Here is a 19,455-nt window from a genome sequence, read left to right as displayed (position 1 = left end):
CTGGAGAGAGACTTTTATAGAGAAAAGATGGATGGAAAGCAAGGAAATGACTGATCGGTTATGGCTTAAAGCCTAGTTGGCTCTTCGTGATTGGTTGTCCTTAGATTTCATAACCTTGAATAGAAAATTCCATTGTTTTCTGATTAGTTAATATCTGAAAGTAAACACATACATCATTTTAAAGCATTGCTTTATTAGAAATGTTTTGTGTGATGTAAGTGACTGTACAATTAATCATCCTGTAACAAAAAGATGACATGAATAAACTTGATAAATTTTCTTCTGTCATCCACATTCCAGAGGACAAAAAAAAGTTAGAGGTGCACCATGACTTGGATATTAGTTTTAATTTCATGTAACAAAAAGTCAACTTCATGAAGCAATAAATTACATGACAAAAAAGATTAGGTCAGGTGAGGATATTAAAAATAAAAGTATTAAATCGCTTATACAAGAAGGCATTGACTAATGAGTGCACGTTGCTTTCTCGAACGCTTTCCGAAAAACACCAATTGGATGGGGATTTTCAAGAAAATGTGTCCAGTGTCAGTCAGTACGTGATTGTTCCTGGCTTTTGCAGAGGATGGGGATTGAATAGTTGGGACGGTGGTGGGTGGGTAGTTTTGCTGACTCCTGTGTGAGCCTAGACTTTTTGTCTGTAGAGAAGTGGGGCCCCCCTGGGGGGTGGGAAGCTGTGGTTCCCAGGCTCAGTTTCTCTGACTCTCCAGGCAGGGCTCCCAAGGTGACCATGAATTCTTAAGTGAACAAACAAGTTCCCTGCTCACAGTTCCAGAAAGACTCGGAAGGCACTTTAGGAAGAGCAGCAGTTCAGAGCGGCCCACCTGTCTCTGTTACTCTCACTCCCCCACCGACCAGCTCTGTGTCCTGGGGAAATCTTACTGGTCTCCTAAGGCTCAGTTTCATCATTGACACATCCACCTCCTGTGGCTGACATGGGAGTTAAAGGAGACAATGACTGTAAGGTCTTAGGACAGTCCTGGTGCATACCGGTGAGTCATTGAATGTTCCTGGGGTGGGGAGACCAGCCTCACTGCAGAGGAAGAAACATTTCCAGTCTTACATACCAGTGGTTTGGAAAACGGTCATTTTGATCTTGAAATGTCAGGAAGTTGGAAGGAAATAGGGCTGTTCTGACTGAGAACAAGCCCTAATTTAGGCTGGTGGAAAATAAATGGGAGGCTGATGGAATGCCAGCATTCCAGCTGGTGGGCAGTGGTATATAACCTTTATTCTCTCACCATGTCACAGTGATATCAGACTCTAGGTCATCACTTTCAGTTATTATTGTTTTCTTGTTGCTTTTAAATTCGAGCACTAACTTCTTTTTATGTTGCCCTGACAAAAACTGGGTTGGGATACATGATCATGGATCTTCCAGGGTCACAGTGGCTGAAGAGAGGGGCCTTGTCCTGAGAAGGCTCTGTGGCCACAGGAAACACCCAGGCCATTAGCTGGCTTCCAGCTGACTGAGACCAGCATAGATGAGAGGTGAGTTGCAGCAAAGGATTAAAGTATCATTCACCTGCTCCAATACTTAAATGTGGTCAGCGTCTCAAGGAAAAGCATGCACTGCCCACTGGGAGTACTGAAGAACCCTTATTTGGGACATGCATAGAGTGGTCATTAGCCTCCAAAATTTTCAAATAAATCATGATGGTTTCTAAGTAATGCAAAACACTTGAGTTAATGACTATTAAGATGCCTTGTCTGGGGTATTTTTAACAAGGCATGTCAAAATAAGGATTTCTTACTGGCAATATGGTGAATCCTGACTCTCCCCGAGTTTTGTTTCACTGGAATTAATTCAAGGATTCCAAGTGCCATGTGACTGGTACATAATTTTTAGATGTAATTATAAACAATTCAGGAATTTGGCCCATCATTGGAAAACCAAGAATTCCTGGAACAAATCAATTTCACTTATTAAAATGTGTAGAATATTTTTTAAAATGCTCAAGAAAAAACTGTAGGAAACACAATCAGCAAATTCACATGTTGAGCTTTTGCTTTGTTTCCTGGACCCTGGCCAACCAATGGCTCTAAGGGCATCTCCTTCACTGAGGACAGACGTGCTACCCACCATGGAAGGTTTAGCAAAGCACCAGCCGCCTTCCGGAAATGATAGCGCAACTTCCAGAAATGACAGCATGATTTCTGAAAATGACAGTACGACTTCCAGAAATGACAGCACGACTTCCAGAAATGACAGAAATTGTCTTGTGTCCATGGATCCTCATGAAGGCAGGAGCATTACAATTCCTGTAACTATCAAATGAAAATAGAAGTGCACAAAAAACAATTAATCAATTAAACTTACCAAACTGTGGCCAGTAGTTATTAAGCTCAACACTCTGCAAAAGTCTGAGTTTTGGTCTCAGACACATATATAAATGGTGTAAATCAGTGCGTGGACCACGGCTTCCCAGAGAAGGCATTGCTGTACAGCACTAAAGTGGGGGGTATTAATAGGATTCAAATGAAAAAGAATCCATGATCCGTTAAACTTGGGAAGTTTGGGGTTAGACAAAATCAAGTGGGGTTCTTTACTGTAAGCTGTCTCACACACTAATCCTAATGGGCACTGTGGCTCTGCAAGCGGAAATGGTGGCATAGCAGACAGGACCACTGTGTGTGTGTGGAGCATCTCTCAGAGGCTGCCTTCTGCCATGCGTGTAGGGGGTGCTGCCTGATGGAACTCAGCCTGATTTACAGCTGCCTCCACAGGGAGAGGCCTGCAGGGCCCCACATTATTGAGTAATAAAGCACAGACTTACTGAGTACTACACGGCCTGACTGAGTAGTACACTGCACTGTCTTACTGAGTACTACACTGCCATACTGAGTACTATATTACCTAACTGAGTACTGCACTGCCTTACCGAGTACTGCACTGTCTCACTGAGTACCACACTGTCACACTGCGTACCACGCTGTCACACTTAGTACTACTGCACTGAAGGTTCCCATGGCCATGTCCTGACAGGCAGTGAGGGAAACTGATTCAGGAGGAAAACAGGAGTGGCTCCAAAGTTTATACATGCCTCCTGATCCGTTCACACCTCCTGTTCCCTTCCTGCTCTTGTTGGAGAATTTTGGAATGTCCTGATGGAGCTTCAGGAGATAGGTATTGCCACAGTAGAAAAACGGAAAGGCTACACGTCACTGATAGGCTGTTATCTTTAAAAAAATGTTTTGTCATTTTTTTCATGTTCATTCTTCTGAGATTCTAGTGAATCCAGAATTAAGGTGAAAACCTGCTAATTCCATATTCTGAGGTTAATTAGCTCCCTTATATTATTTGCCTGTAGGAAAATGTAACAGGTATGGTGGGAAATATATTTGGTTTCCTTTTTATACGTCCTTAAATCAGAAGACATTTTAATTGCAGAAAAAAGGGAGATGACACCGGAAGAGACTTTTTTTTAGCAGAATTCACCCCAACTTCTGTCTAGTGGGAGCTGAGATGAAAAGATTTCCAAGTCTTGTGCATGATGCTCCCATTAATAACACAGTAAAGGTGCCTCCGACTGACATTTAGAAGGAAATTCAGCTGATCCCTCCCCCTCCATGTGCCAATCAGTGCCCCCTCCCCCCAAGCTCGGCCTCAGGAGAGCCACCATGGAGCCCCTTTCTGCTGGGAGACCTCGATGCTCCATCTCCACGATGACTCAGGCACACTGTGTGTGCAGTGCAGTGAGCGCGGCCCCCTGAGCACCTTATAGATGATGTGCTCACTCACCCTCCTTCCCCCATCCTGTCACGCCTCAGGTCTCTGCTTCCCGGACACCAGCTGTCACACAGGAAGCCACCGCCTCTCCTTCTCCCGCCTCCTTCGCTGGCTGGAGCTGCAGGATCATGGCCTGCAGAGTTTCCTTCACCATCTGGAGCTCTCTCTTGAGAGACTGTGCACACATTGTTAAGGGGCATAGGGGAAGGTGACGGCAGCCCCCAGGGACCTCGTAAGGCACGTGAGCCTGCCAGAAGCAGATGGGCACTGCTATCTCATTGCAGCCTCAAGTTCTTCCCAATTGTAGGAATTAAATATTAATACAAATTTTACACTTCTTTTAAGAAAGATTGCAATTTCTACAAGGCCTGCGGTTATTAACTACCACAAGTGCAGTTTCAAAAGGGAAAGGAAGAGTCAGCTCTGAGCCTAAGACAGATGGCTAGCTGGGATTCTCCATGATTAGGGTCCATGGGGCCGTAATTCCTGCTAAATCCCAAGCTGGGGCGGGGCAACTGTCACGGCCAAGAGCTCTGCCAGTGCAAAGGCCTCCTCGAGAAACCCCGGACTTGGGGCCACCGTAGGTCCACACTGAGTCACGAGTTACGGTCCCTGCTGGTCATCACCAGCCTTGTCACTGATGCAAATCACTTAGAACCTCAGTTTTCTCGTGAAACAATGACTTCTAAATCCCTGTAGGTGCTAGTTTGCTGCCACGTGTTATTAAATTCCCAAGTTCTTGTAAAAGAACTATTCATACTCGAGATTTGGCAAAGTGCAGGGAGCATGCCTTTTCAGCGTTTCTTTGTTTTCCTTCAACTGTTGGGTGCTTAGTTTCCTCACCAGTAAAGCTGTTTCTCACAGAGAATTATACGGTATAAATCAGTTGTTATTCTCTTAAGAAACAGGCTCTACTGGGGAACATTTAACCAACGGTGCTTTTTCTATCTATCCCTCAGTCCCCCTGCTCTTTCCTTTTGTACCTGTAGTCAGAAACTCTAAGATAAACACAGAATGAGAGGTGGGCTGAATTCTTTTAATTTAACAAGCAAACTAATTTCACCTCATCCAACAGGAACGAAGGGGAAACAGAACTATGTCAACACCACTTAAATATCATTAAATCATCACATGAGATCAGACCACTTGAATGTTACTCGATCAGATATGAAGAAAACAGAAAGTAGTTGCAGAGGGCTCACCACTCACAGATACTCTACGTTATTTTATGTAAGGACAATGTCAATGCAATGTCAAGAGAAAAAGGCAACCTTAGGTTATGACGTGCAAAGCTTTCTCTTTTTTCCTAAATAAGGAACTCCAGAGGAACCTGGGAATTATGCAAATAAACTTCTCCTAAGCAAAAATGCTGAACCACCCCGAAAAGCTTTTGGCAGCTTTTCAACCTCTTAAAGCTTCACCAGACTCCATTATTTGTGTAATTCACATACATTTACTATGATGGTTCACTCGTTGCACTTGAACTTGAGGGGAATGAGGGTGGGGATGAGGGCGTGCTAGGAAGAAAGAACCCAATATACTTTTTAAAGACTTCTTTTTCCTCCATTTCTCTGGACAGCCCTGGTAATCTTTCGTGAAAACACATACTGCTTTATACAAGCAAAAGCAAAAAAAAAAAAAAAACCCCCCCCCAAAAAAAAAACATAGGACTTTATATAAGCAAAAGTGTAAGTGGTCCCAGACTGAACACCAAGCTGAAGTTCAATCACAAAGTTAGGCTACATTTATAAAGAGTAGGCACAGACCTCAAGTACTTTATGAATCCTAACAAACTCCTCGGATAGAATTACCTTTGCTATTCAGCCTGGGACACACACCCCTGTTTGTAATATACTAAATGGTGACAAAGGGTTTGACAGAGAGAAACCAAACCAAAATGAGATGCTTCTTAAAGAACTCATCAAATTTCTGGCACTTGCAGAATACACTGCACAAGTTTTTAAAAAGAAAGTGAGAGAAATGCCTCAAAAGGAAGAGCGTAAGTTATACAACTAAAGTAACACAGCCCCTCACACAGCAGGTCCACCGACATACAGAGGTGTCAGAAGACAGGATCTTAGCTCCGGAAGCTGGCAAATCACTTACTGCTTGAACTGTCTCACTTATAAGATGCAGATCCTATACTTGCTTCACAGGGCTAGGGTTCAAAGAAATATTTTTCTCTTGTGAGCGTGGAGTGCCTTTTGTGAGGGAGCACGAGATTTAAGGTTAATTTACAAGATAGCAGAGGTCGCAAACACCTTTTGCTCAAGCTGGGCTAGACATCAGGAATCCTGGAACCTTCTGTAACGAGCCTATCATCATCGAAATGACTAAAATCATGTCTTTATTTACAACATAAACTCTCTCTAACCAACCTGACTGTATGATTTCTTACTAAATGTGAGTTCCAAAACATTTTGAATGTAGTGAAATGGAGGAGAATCCAGGATAAAATGTGGAGTGGGGGCGGGGGGAGCAAGTTGCAGAACAATTTGTATAGAAGGACCCTAATTTTGAAAGAGAGAGAGAGATGAGCTATTTCTAGCTAGAAAGACAGAGTGGTGAATTTCTAGGTATTTGCACTGGCAGGAGATACAGCCTTTTCTTTCATACTTCTGTAATATTCACAATGGACATGCACACTTTCATATTTAAACAGATGTGTTTATAAAAGAAACCCCGTGAACCACATTTCACCATTAAGCAGTTGGGGAGATGAAGGCATAGATAGAGATCCTCATGCGTCACTCGTTCAGGTATTCAAGTATTTCCTGAGCTCCTACTGTGTGCTAAGAAATGACCTGGAAGTGAAGGAGTGAACAAAGTCACTGCTGTCACGTTGCTTAAGTGCCAGTGAGTAGAGCAACACACACATACACACACACACACACACACACACACACACACACACTCACGCGTGCAGGCTGCGTATATGGACTGTGAGATGGGAGTTGTGGGGGGACTTGGAGCAAGGGAATGACACGACGCTGGCTGCTTTCATCGTTAATAGATTACAGGGGGGCAGAGCAGAAACGTGGAGATGAGAGAAATAATTCAGAGAAGAAAAGATCATAGTTTGGACCCAGTCAGTGGCAGGGGAGGTGATGAGAGGAGGTCAGATTCTGGATATTTTGGAGGTAGAGTCAACAGCATATGGTGATGAACTGCATGTGGAATGTGAAAGAAGGAAAAGGCAGTGAGAATGACTCTGATTTCTTTTATCTAAGCCATGAACTGGAAAAATAGACTTGCAAGGTATCGAGAAGGAGAAGACTGGGAATGAGTTGGGGTTTGCTGAGTGTGGGGAGGAATTTGATTTTGGATGAGTCAAATTGGAAAAGCCTACTTATCAGCCAAGGGGAGATGCCACGCAGGAAGCAGGCACAAGTCTGAGGTTGGGGAGAGATCCAGGCTGCAGAAAGGTACTTAGAGGTTAGATTGAAAAATATACTTTAAAAATATTTTCACATTTTCTCACTGTATCCCATTTCATACATCTAACCAAGATCTTAAGGCTACTAAGCAGTAGAGTAGGACTGGAATTAGATTCTTTAATTGCTAGTCCGATGAGCTCATAGTTGAAGCCCATGAACATATTTGACCTTGATTTTTGTCAAAAGGCTGAGAAAATAAAGTAAAACTCCATATTGAAATTTTAGGTGTAAATGATGGAGGTGCTCAGTGCACCTGAGTGTGACAATAGATCTCACAAGAGTTGACTGCTTCTTAGGATGCCTGTTCCATAGAAACATCTGTAGCTAAGTATACTGTCCCCGTAACAGATATGCCACCAGGTAGTGGTGGCATCGAAGAAACTTGGCACACTAGTTACAATAATAACACAAAGGTTGACATGCCAACATCTTTAAAACATGTTTGGAACCCAAGACCATTCTTTACCACCTTGGGATGGATTACACACATATTAAGTAAGTGCATAACTTCTTGATAGTAAAATTCTACAAACTGTGTTTGTAATTAGTAAAGGGGTAAGACACGTCTCACAGATGTCGTCCAGGAATATAGTGGTGAGGCAGGATTGTCATTTAGGCAGCCATTTGCAAAGGTCCTCAAATTCTTTCAAAGGGGTCTTTTGTTCACATATAAAACCAATCGAGTGTGGCACTGGAGTTTCCGAGTGATCATTTTAGTAGCTGAGCCTTCCGTTCATCCGACCTAGTTTTGTCCAAAGAGAAATATCAGCACAGCCTTGAAACGCTTCTCACTGGCCAGATCGTCCTTCATAACAACAGTGATTCCCCTACAGCCACTACGGCCTGCAGGCCTGGGAAATGTACCTTCGTGGAAAGCCAACGGTGAGGAGCACAGCTGCCCAAGGGCACAGAGACAAGTGCTGCCCACACACGACTCGCTTCGTGGACTTGGTGCTTGTCCCGGGCACTCTCTGGAGTGCCCACCTGGTGCCAGTACCCCACTGTGTCCATGCCCTCTCCCTCACTGTGGGCTCCAACTCTTCCTCTGCCCATCCCACCCCCTGTGGTGGGAGCTGAAGGGAAGAGCCGTGGCCACCAGACCTGCATCACGACGCGATGAATAACAGCCTCTTCAGGTCTCAGTTTTATGTATGAAATTCGCAATGGGGCTCCGTGATCATCATGGTCCCTCTTCTAGCTCCTTAGCTCCAGAAGTGGAAAACATCCCCAGGGAGAGGGGGCAATTATCCCCAAACTCCTGTTACTTTTGTATGTTCAAGCTACACACTTGAAAGTTGAACCAGACAGGCCTCTTACGGGGGTGTGACGTCTGATGCACTCACAGCGCTGGCCTGCCATCAAGCACCACACCTTCCGCACAAGCAGAGAGAACAGAATCCCATGAGGGCTTCCCGGACGTGGCTGTAAAGGACCAAATGGAATCCGTTTGTTCCCATCTCACCTGTGACTCAGAGGCGGGCAGAACTGCCGGGAGGGCTTTGAAAGATGCCCCCAGTGTCCCAAACCCAAGCACACTTCTCTCCTTTGAAAGTGTGTGGTTGAAGTTGAAGGTGAACAAAGTGAGACAACCCCCTGTTTAAAAACCACCTAAACTGCATGGTTTCAATTAAAGAGTTTTGAACACAGAGGAAGCATTACAGACACTCAAAATGTTTTTCAAAACATAACTGCCAATTAGAACCCAAAATGACTGTGAAATTGTGCTAAAGACTCAGACAAATGCTCCTGGAAATCCATCTTGACTGACAATGAAGTCCCATCTCCTGTCCTGTCCTCAGACACCAGGCGTGAGTCACCTGTGCGACACCAGCTCTTTCAATCAGTGTTGCAGACATGTTTCAGACATTTGCTGCCGTGGTAGCTGACGGGTTTGTGTTGTTATTTGGTCATGCTACGTGTAATTTAGTGAACCTGTCAGGATGATGAACAGACATGGCCTGTTACCCCCCTCAGATCTGTCAATCCAGTGTCTTCTTCGTGAAAGCAGGAGACTCCCAGTAGGTTGCCTGTGGCCCCTACATGAAGTCAGGATACCCAGAGGGTCTGCCTAGAGACTCAAACCCAGAGCTGACCCCCGCCACCCTACTGGGTGCCACACCAATAAGGCTTCCCCACACACATGGTTTATGTGGCAGGTCCAGTGCCTTCCACACCAAGAATGAGCATCTTGCATCCAAGGCTAGAATCTTCTGGACCCAGACGTCTGCTGTGGACTCACATTCGTCACGTTCACTCCACATCACATGCACAGTGGGCTCTGGCAGAGTGCTTAATGGAACCAAACAAAAATATTACCCTCACCGCACAGTTCTTTCTTGTTGACAGCAAGCCGTTTCTTTCAGCCGCACTCAGCTTCGTATCTTTGATCAAGAATGGAAACAATCCAGTCAGAGTTTGGCTGCAGGATTCCAGCAGCCTCTCTGGATCCCCAGATAAGTTCTAATTTGAAACAAGGGCTGCCTCCGCTGTCTTGTAAACATCTCTCTAGCTCAGTGCATGGTGCTCCATTCAAATCTAAGTGCTGCTTTGTATGAGTTCAAAGTCACTTTCCTTGTATTTACTCTCAATCAGTGACACAGAACAAAGCCTGGGCCTCAGGGAAGACTCTGAGTTCAAATCCGTATAGTGCTGTAGATTTTATTTGCGGGAGGGCTGACTTCAGTACCTAAACCAGCACTTCCCAACCCTGGTTTGACATGTCCCCAGTGTGTCCCCACCTATCTCAGCAAGGATCAACAAAATTCTCAAAAAAAATGACTTCAATAAAAACTCTTACTATAGCTTAAAATGTGTATAGTAACTGTATGTTCCACAAAAGGGCCTGTCCTTTTATTTACAGGCATAGCTGCCGCCTGCTGGTCAAATAGGACCACGGGGTTTGCGGCTGGAAGATTCTGCCACTGTTTAGAAATGACCTCGAACCAGCTACGTAATTTCTAGAAGCCTCAGTTTTCTCAGCTATCCAGTAGGGATAATAATCCCTATCTATATATAGCAGGGTTTTTTTTCCCCAAGTCACGTTGTTGTCCTTTCAGTCTTAGTTGTGGAGGGCGCAGCTCAGCTCCAGGTCCAGTTGCCGTTGCTAGTTGCAGGGGGCACAGCCCACCATCCTTTGCAGGAGTCAAACCAGCAACCTTGTGGTTGAGAGGACGCCCTCCGACCAACTGAGCCATCCGGGAGCTCAGCGGCAGCTCAACTCAAGGTGCCGTGTTCAATCTTAGTTGCAGGGGGCGCTGCCCACCATCCCTTGTGGGACTCGAGGAATTGAACTGGCAACCTTGTGGTTGAGAGCCCACTGGCCCATGTGGGAATCAAACCGGCAGCCTTCGGAGTTAGGAGCATGGAGCTCTAACTGCCTGAGCCACTGGGCCGGCCCCTATAGCAGTTTTAATAGAATTAAATGGTTTTTCATATAAGTCATTGTGTGGTTACTGAGCGATTCCTTCAAACGTTTATTACAAAATAGTTCAGGGACTTAACTGAAACCTCTTATGGGACGTGCTTTCAGCTTGTGACACAGACACTGAGAATGGTGAGGCAAATGGCCTTGGAGAACATAGTTTTCTACCTAAAACCAAGCTCTTACCCCGGATAAGAACTATGTTAAACACACTTTCTGAATACAGCCTCACTTAGTCCCCATGAAAACCTCAGAGCCACATGTTGTCTGATAACAGACGAGGAAGCTGATGCTTAAAGAGGCTTATCAGTTGTGTGTGGTCCTGCTGCTGCTGCTGAAAATGGCTTGAGCTGCCGTGGGAAAACTGAGAGGGTCTTATTTACACACAGCTCTGTCCCATCTCAGCTTCCTCCATGCCACCAACCTTATTAAGGAGAAAACCCAATGCCCTGAAATCAAAATGACCTTCTAGAAAATTTCTAAACAAGAGACCACCACAAGTCCTGACTGCAGGTCTCAGAATGGCCAACAGACTCCACATCGAGCCTGAGAGACGTCCCACTAGGAAAGCCCCCACCAGCTGGGCTTGGGCCACTGGTGGTCTGCAGGGCGCTGCCCCCAAGGGACCAGCCACATACAGTCATTCGCCCATTTCCTAGGAGCCATGTCCCCTTATAAGTTCTCAAATCTGTGTGATCTATGAACGTGGAATAAACAAAAATGCAAACCAAACATTCTACTGTTTCTTTGGCCAACCTCCTAATAATAGATTAAAGACCAGTATTTTTTAAGTGGCAGGAAGTTTGAGGAACAGAATGTCTACTTTTAAAAATCTACCTTGAACAATGTGAACATAATAGCTGATTATGTTGAAGAAATTTCCTGCTAAGTTTAATAAGCAAGGTCAAATTTAAGGTTACAAGGAGGAAGGAAACAGTGTTGACTCCATCATTAACTGTGGATCTGAATACTTGTGATTAAGATTAATGCTTGATCGCTTAAGGCTATGTACACACACACACACACTCACACACACACACTCACACACTCAAGATAAAGTATGATAAGAACTGGAATTCTGAAAAGACAGCTATGAGAAGCAAAGACCAAAATAACTGCAATTCCCACAAGCCCATGTAACAAACATCATCCTGCAGAATAGAAAGGATGACGGACAGAAAGTGTTTGTATCTGAAGAAGTGTCGACTTGTGATTAAATAAATGAAAAGATACAGGGTGGGGCTGCATATCCCTGTGCACCCACCCATCTTCCCTCAAAGGAAAAAGCAGTGACAAACTGACCATCCCCACAGATCACGAGGGGACACAGTGCTCCACACAGGTGCATGACGTGCGGTGCTAGTAAACTCTCGCGCCATCTTGCTCACTGGCAGTCAGTTTTGATGAAGTTATTTGTATGTATGTGACACCAGGTGTATTGACTCTTGTGCAAGAAGAAAGTGCAAAGAACCCGAAGTCCTGTGAGTTGTGACACGCTTCTGCCTGTTACATGGCAGAACTATGTGGTAAAGAAAAGCACGCATGCATTTGGGTTTCTTGGTATTGAGAAAGCCTCTAGGACACCGAGTCCTGCACACCCAGCTTCCCGCTCCGTGAAAACTGTATTCTGCTTTGGTCTCATGGTTGCATGTCTGAACTGCATGGCTAATTTTTAGTGGTCAGCTTTCATAACCAAAAATGCTGCCTTCCCAAAAACTAGAGCGAAGCCATTGGGTACTGGATAATCTGAGATCTGCGGTGTGCTGATCTGTAACAACAGCAATATCTGTCTGCTTCCATCTGCTGAGGCATGGGGCAATTGTTTATCTTTTTAAGACTTGCTTTTACCAAATAACCTAGCTGGTGCTTAATGTGCACGATGAAAAGGATATGGATGAGGTCGTCATCATGACTGCGGATTGCTGTGTGAAGTTGATCTTCCAAGTATAACAACTTCTTGCCTATGGCGTCACATTTTTCTCCAAGTTCTGCAGAAAGCATGTAAGATTCCTATCCAGGAAAAAGAAGAAGGTTGCTGTAAGCTATCGACTTTTCAGGGCCGTGGACACATAGCTAAGTCACCCAGCGGCATGTTCTCGCAGCTTCTGCAGCCCAGCAGAAGCGCGACAGAACCTGGAGGTCATTCTTGCGGAGACAGGAACCAATTGCTAGTTATCACCGGACGAGCAGCTGTGTCGTCTGGCTCCACTGGTTACCTCCCGCATCTGCTCATTTCAAATGCTACTTCCAGTATGTCAGCTCCTCAAGAGGATTTATCCTGGGGGAAGCCGGAGTCTTCCAGCTGCATCCACAGGCAGACTGACAATGTAATAGGAATTGTAACCAAAGGGGCACTGGGGAGAGTCACAGGAGCCACCAGGCTGAGCCATAAGAGCAAAGAGAGATTCCTGAAAGGGTCCAGGGATATAACGGTGCACGGAACATTTGTCTGCACACTGGTCACAGCCCCTGAAAGCTAGAATATTCAGGAAACTTTAAATGCCACAAGGTATGTATTATACATATGGCTGCTATATATGCAGATGTGCATTTCCTCTCTCCTTCAATGGAGTGTAAGCCCCCTAAGAGGCGGCATGATAAACGTCCAGCCCCCTAAGAGCAGGGATGATGGGTCAGAGCCCTGGCACATGGTAGACACATGGCAGGCACACACCATTCCTCGGTTCCATGAATGAACAGTTAAGTCTTGAAACGCCCTCCTCCAATGTTTCCCCTTCTGACTTATATCCTCAACATTACCCACAAAGTGCCTCCTTTCTGTCAGTTTCCTGTACAAAGCCACCACAGCAGTCCAAGCTCTGCCCTTCCACACCTGGTACTACTTGTGTCCCCTCAACGCCCTTAAATGTGGCGTAACCTTTGCCAACTGGACTGACCCCACTGCCTTTCCACTGTCAAACTATTCTTCCTGCTCGTGCCCTGTCCTCCACTCTTCTCTGAAACCCAACCTTTCCTTCAAGGCCCCAAACAACGTTTCTACCTCGGAGTGCAGCAGCTCTGATACGTGTGACATTCTCACAACCCAAGTGGGTATGCATTTCCCATGGGCGGGGCCAAGGGCTCTTCGTTCATCCCCGGGCCTCCAAGGTAAGACACGCTGGAGCTGTGAGCTAACGCCACAGTAGAAATCATGTTTCCATATACGAATGGCTCAGATCAACATGTTGTACACCTTAAACTTCCACAATGTTATATGTCAATTATAACTCAGTTAAAATAAAATTGAATAAATAAATAAGCAGCAAAAAGCGAGCTCAGAATTAAAACTTAACCAAATGTAAAAGAAACATTTTCCCAACTAACAGTGAGTCTTAGAAGGTATACTAAAAAGAATTTTGCATAAGGGAAACAATTAAGTTATCTATTCAAATTACACTACAGAGTTTCTGCAAAAGCTATAATTATGACCCAACAAAAGGCCCAGGTGTGGTGATATTTAATGTTCAAAAGTCCTTAGGGATCATGAGTTATATAATATTATAAGGAGTCCATGAATAACCATTAAATCCAGATATGTAATTTAACATTCACTATAGTAACTCCAGAATGTTTGAAAGTTTATATCCCAAATGACCAACCATATTAGAATAAAACAGTGCTAATGGGAACTATAAATTGCTATTGTAAATGTTGGAGCACTCTGACATACTGCAAGTAAATGTATATACAAAAGCAAAAGAATGTAGTGACAACAACACACAACTTTGAGGACAGATGGACACAATTAAACAAGAAGGCATGCGAAGCATGAAGATTTGCTCATAATTGGCCACAGCAGTGATGATGAGAAGACAGCAAGTACATAAAAATCACACACACATATATATTTCACTGATCCTAAAAGTAATAAGATTATCATCCAAAGATGCAGAATTACAGAGTAGACAAATCACATGGAGGCTGAGACAACGGGCAGCGAGTAACGCCCCAGTCGTGCGTGAAATAAATGAGGCACCAAGAAAAAGAACATCTGGAGAAAAATGATTGACAGTGGTGAAGCCACAAGTCATGCACGAAGGAGAAAAATAGTGTTAGTGGGAAAATATATACAACTGAGAATACACTGAAAGAGAGAAAAAACATAGAGTCAGAATGTGGAACCAAGGAATTTAAAACACTCTTAAATGGAATCAAATGAGTTGATCCTCATTTTAAGGCTAAAATAAATATAAATCAAACCTGAATTAAACATTTAAAATATGGCTTTACATTTGTCCCCAAACATATAATCCCTGCCTATTTTTTGTTAAAATTATGTTCAGATTGTGCAAATTGGGGAAAGCAAGTTCAGATCATGTAGCAAAAACTTTAAATTGTTTATATCCTATGAGCCAATAATTCCACTTCCTGGAATCTCGCAACAAGAAAATGTATACATTTAAGTTTAAATATTTTTATTAGGGCTTTAAGTATGAAAAAAATGTTTATCATATGCACTAAATAAAAATACTTTTTAATAATGTAAAAGTAATTGTATTAAAAGTATGGGAAAGAATAAATAAATGTACAACAAAGGGGATGGTTAAAATACGTTCTGGTATATCAATTTGTATTTAGCCATTAAAACCATTTTTAATACAAGAATATTTAATGATGAGGAAATACTCAAATAGGCGAAGTGTTAAAATAGTAACAATTATTTTGAGGGGCAGTATTAGAGCAAATTTTTATTTTCTTCTCCATACTTTGCTGCATTTTCCACACCTCTAAAATATAATTTAAAAAGTTGCCAAGAACAGTAATTCAAACCATAATGAAAAAATACACCTGAATATTAAAAAAACAATTTTAAAGATAAAAAAGCCATAACGCAGTTATGGAAACAAACTCTGAGAGCTCAAACTTCATGACCAGTACAAGGCCTGATGGGCCTTCTCAGGGGTCATTTCTCCAGCACAAACACTGTCTGCTGGCCTCACAGATTCTGGTCCTGAACGAGTATCCTGAGTGTGATGCAGGGTGAGGGGGGGGCATTACTTGAGGGGGTTATGGCTTTACTATAAGGCTCTCATTTCAAATCCTGGGAACAGAATCAATTTATAATCTAAACTGAGCAGAGACAGCTGATCTGATGAAAAATTCTGCTCTGTGCAAAGGAATCCTATGTGTCCACAGAGGGCTGGGTGGGACCAGAGTCGTGGGTGGCAGCTGACAAAGCTGCAGAGGTCCTGCCTGTTAACCCTAAACTTAGAGAGGCAGATGGAAGCTCCTCGCCCACCTCCATGTTGTGCCAGGTACAGCAGAGGGTAGGGGCGGCCTTCTGGAAGCTGGCCTCTCCCATCAAGAGACAGTTTATCACTCCTCGGCCTTGAACTGAGGTGGGCCTTTGAAGATCCTTCAACGAACAGAACACACAAAGGTGACATTCCTGACTCCCAAAGCCAGATCACAACAGGTAAGTTCTCTTCTCAGATCACTTGCCCTGGACCCCAGCCTCCAGGATGTGAGGAAGCACAAGCGTGTGGACGGTCACGTGAGGGTGTGCGGCTGAGAGCCCCAGCCACCAGCCAGACATGAAAGGAACCGAGCTACAAATGAGTCCAGTCTCCACGTCACGTCACCCAGCAAGCACCCACACACTGTGGGGCAGAGGCAGGCCTCCCCACAGCCCTGCCCAAACTCCTTACCCACAGAAGCCCTTTCTCAAGTGTGTTCTTTTAGGCCAAGGTCTCTGTACTTGGCAGAGACCCCCTGGCAGGACAGCAGGGGCTCTGCTGCCTACTCTGCTCCAAGTTCTAATTTGATGTGTTTTCTTACTCCAAGACTTGGAGGAAAGGAAAAAACAAGTAAAGGAAATAGGAACTGTTAAAGAGGTTTTTTCCCTCATTCGTCTGTAAAGAAAGGAAGCTTCTTTCACAGCTGTCGTTCAGTAAAAGCCTTGGAAGCACTGGCATTTCTGTTTAAGCCAAAATAGTGAACTGGAAGTGAGGTGTACTGTGCAGGGGCCCAGCTGGAGATTAGCTGTGTGGTAAGTGGAGCCCCTTGTTTTAACACCACCTTGCTTCCCAGGACATCAAATGCGAGCATTTACAAAGGGTCACCTCAGTCAGGACTACTAAGAACATCACATGGCCATCCCTGAGGATCTCAATACCCAGAAGAAGAGAGAACCGGGACTGGCAGGGTCTTGGGAACCATTTAGTTCAGCGCCTCCTTTTACACACACAGGAAGAGCCTCCCCCATCTGGCCAGTTCTTTTCTCTGGATCCGGTGGGCACACAGACAGGGGTTTTTGTTGGACTGGCCCAGGGTGGGAGTGAGAGGCTACCAAGGGGTGACACAGAGCCTGAAGATGCACCACTCTTCCCGTCCTCCCTTGGGACTCTGCAAAATCGGCTGCGTTTCCTGGAGGGCTCAGCTTCATGTCGGTGGGGGGAGGGGCCCTCTAGGACTCAGATACGGACCCGACTGGAGGGTGGCAATGATGTCAAGCAGACAACCTGGGACGCAAAGGTGAGCTGGGACCTTCTTTAGTCCACGTGTCCCTGACACGTAGGCTGGGAGCCCAGGAAAGGTGAGTCCCACGGGAAGACGAGTTTCTGCGTCATGAATAAGAACACGGAGCCCTGCTCTCTCACGTCCCCGTTGCCTTGGCAGAGTCCTAGTGAACATTCTCTGAACCGTGTCCCGTAGCAGGTCAGGCACTGGGCTTCTCAGCATGAAATTCATAATGTTTGCTTCCATTTTTATTATTAAATTAAATGTGACCAAAAAAGGGAAAAAAAGGAAAAACGCTGCATGACTGCATGACTGATACTTGCTCATTAAAGCATCACCCACTACAGTGGCTGGTATTGCTATAGCTGCAGTGGAGTTTGGTAGGATTTGCAGTTCTGAACTGATCAAGTACAAGTTGTTCAAAGTGTCGTTGGAAACTCTCCAGTAATTTGTCCCATCAGGCAGTCTTTTCAGCAATTACAATTATGGCTTTTCTTTCCCTCCCTCCATGCCACCATTTAGCCCTGGGAGGAACTATTTTCCACATGTGTCAGAGTGAAGGAAGCTGCATCCCTGGGCCTTTCCCCTCTCTGCACAACGCCCTCTGGCTTCAAAACCCTGCAGATCCAATGTCTTCCAGGAAGAGGTTGTCCCCTGCCTCACCTGACTACTGGATAGAGCTGTCCCCCCACTGCCTGTCTCCACACAAGACGGAAGCAGCATGGTGTCCTGCCACCTCTGTGGTCTGTGACTAATGCTCTGCGTAGCTCTGAAGAGGCACTTCATAATTGTTCAAACAACCAATGGAGACCTCTTTCTCACCAGGTCGCGAGGAAGCTGCCCTGTATCTCAGACGGCATTACCCAAGGAGGCCCTGCGAAGACCTCGCTGAATAGCCCCTGTCCCTTGATGCAGCCAATGGCCTTGCCTGGGGTGATTCCCCTGCAGTGCGCCTGCCCCAGCTTCCACACAAACATGCCTTTTGTTGGCCTCAGAAAAAGCCCTGCATCTCCCCTACTGCCCCTCCACGCGGCATGACAGTAGCGCCAGCTCGGCTGGCGATATCTCAAACATAATTTGCTTAACTCACCTCATGATCAGAACCTGTAGACTTCAATGTCTGGGCAGGAATGTCCAGCTGTGTTGCATTAGAGCTAATGTCGAATTTCTGTCCTGCTCACCAGACTCATGATTTAAAACAGAAACGGGATTCCCTTTGTTGGGCAGGATTTTCCCATTAAAAAGACTTTCTACAAACATTTATCTATAAAAGTTTATGCTCAGATCCAAACACGCATTTAGTTGCTAGCCTGAGCAGATCCCTAACCTCACACGCTGGTGGAAAAGTCACAAACTCCATGGCCGGCATCCCGAATGGCTTTTTACTTAGTATTGGTTCCCATAAATAAGTCTTCCTTATGGAATTTGGGAAATATCAACATTTAAAGTTTTAAAACTAGAGCTCATATTCAGAGAGTAGGAAATAACTGTTTTGATCAGAGCAAGTGTCTGGTAACAATATCTCATCAGGCTATATCTAGTGTGATGAGAAAAATCATATTAATTATCTTTATTCTGAATAGAAAATGCATTTGGAATAGGAAACTGTTTAGGTTAAATTGCTCGTTAGGCAGGTACTGCCTATAGCTTGCGATCAAGAATGTTTAAATAGTTGGTTTTTTAAAATGCTATCAAAAGTAGTTCTAAAAAAAGAGGCAGTCTGATGTCTGAAATGGTATCAGGTAGTAACACAAGAAAAACTTCCTGAGGAAGTGTTGGCATGATTTAAAAACTAATGTGAGAGAATCAACCAGCACCTGTTATGTCTGCTCTTCACATGGAAATGCACTGTGCCGGGTGCCATGCACCCTTGCCAGGGACTGGGGGTGCCGGGAGGAGGGCGGGGGCAGGAGCCCCATCTCGGATGTCCTCCTCTGAGTTTTCTTGGTCGCATCCCTCTGTCCTTGGCCATGTGATAAGGCATCAGCAATAGCTGCCTATCCAGAAAAATATTTAATGTGGCCTGTGAAAGTCACAGGCTACAAAACAAAGAACGGACAGGTGAAAGAGCAGTCTTCCCTTGTGGTTGTCAAGCTATCTGCATTTATTGATTACTGAGCCATAGCAGTATTTAAGTTTAAAAAGAAAAATTTAGGGTGGCCGGATGGCTCAGATAGTTAGAGCGCGAGCTCTGAAAACAGGGTTCCCTGTTCGATTCCCACATGGGCCAGTGAGCTGCACCCTCCGCAACTAGATTGAAGGACAACGACTTGGAGCTGATGGGCCCTGGAGAAACACACTGTTCCCCAATAAAAAATAAAAAAAATAAAAGAAAAATTTAAACCCTGCACTGCACACATCCCTGTAGGACCTAGAAGCCAAAAATGAGA

The 19,455-nt window shown here is 44.7% G+C and overlaps 1 protein-coding gene across 4 annotated transcripts in view; it reads right to left on the bottom strand.

Moving 5' to 3' along the window:
* Positions 1 to 19,455, bottom strand: part of DISC1 (DISC1 scaffold protein) — a 337,450-nt gene that overhangs the window by 35,702 nt on the left and 282,293 nt on the right. For 2 of the 4 annotated variants that reach the window (XM_074316477.1, XM_074316478.1), the window contains exons 12-14: positions 12,500 to 12,616; positions 3,761 to 3,926; positions 329 to 2,286 (exon numbers count right to left, since the gene is read on the bottom strand). The exons of 1 other annotated variant lie outside the window; for it this stretch is intronic. In XM_074316477.1, coding sequence (XP_074172578.1) covers positions 3,786 to 3,926; positions 12,500 to 12,616 — 258 coding nt within the window. In that variant the 3' untranslated portion in view covers positions 329 to 2,286; positions 3,761 to 3,785. Of the gene's footprint in view, positions 1 to 328; positions 2,287 to 3,760; positions 3,927 to 12,499; positions 12,617 to 19,455 lie in introns of those variants that run through there. One more of the 4 variants, XR_012490698.1, reaches the window with a different exon arrangement.

The sequence above is a fragment of the Rhinolophus sinicus genome, linkage group LG12 (assembly GCF_036562045.2).
Source record: "Rhinolophus sinicus isolate RSC01 linkage group LG12, ASM3656204v1, whole genome shotgun sequence".
Classification (NCBI taxonomy): domain Eukaryota; kingdom Metazoa; phylum Chordata; class Mammalia; order Chiroptera; family Rhinolophidae; genus Rhinolophus; species Rhinolophus sinicus.
Note: the sequence above shows the minus strand (reverse complement) of the source record. Positions and strands in the feature narration are given on the sequence as shown.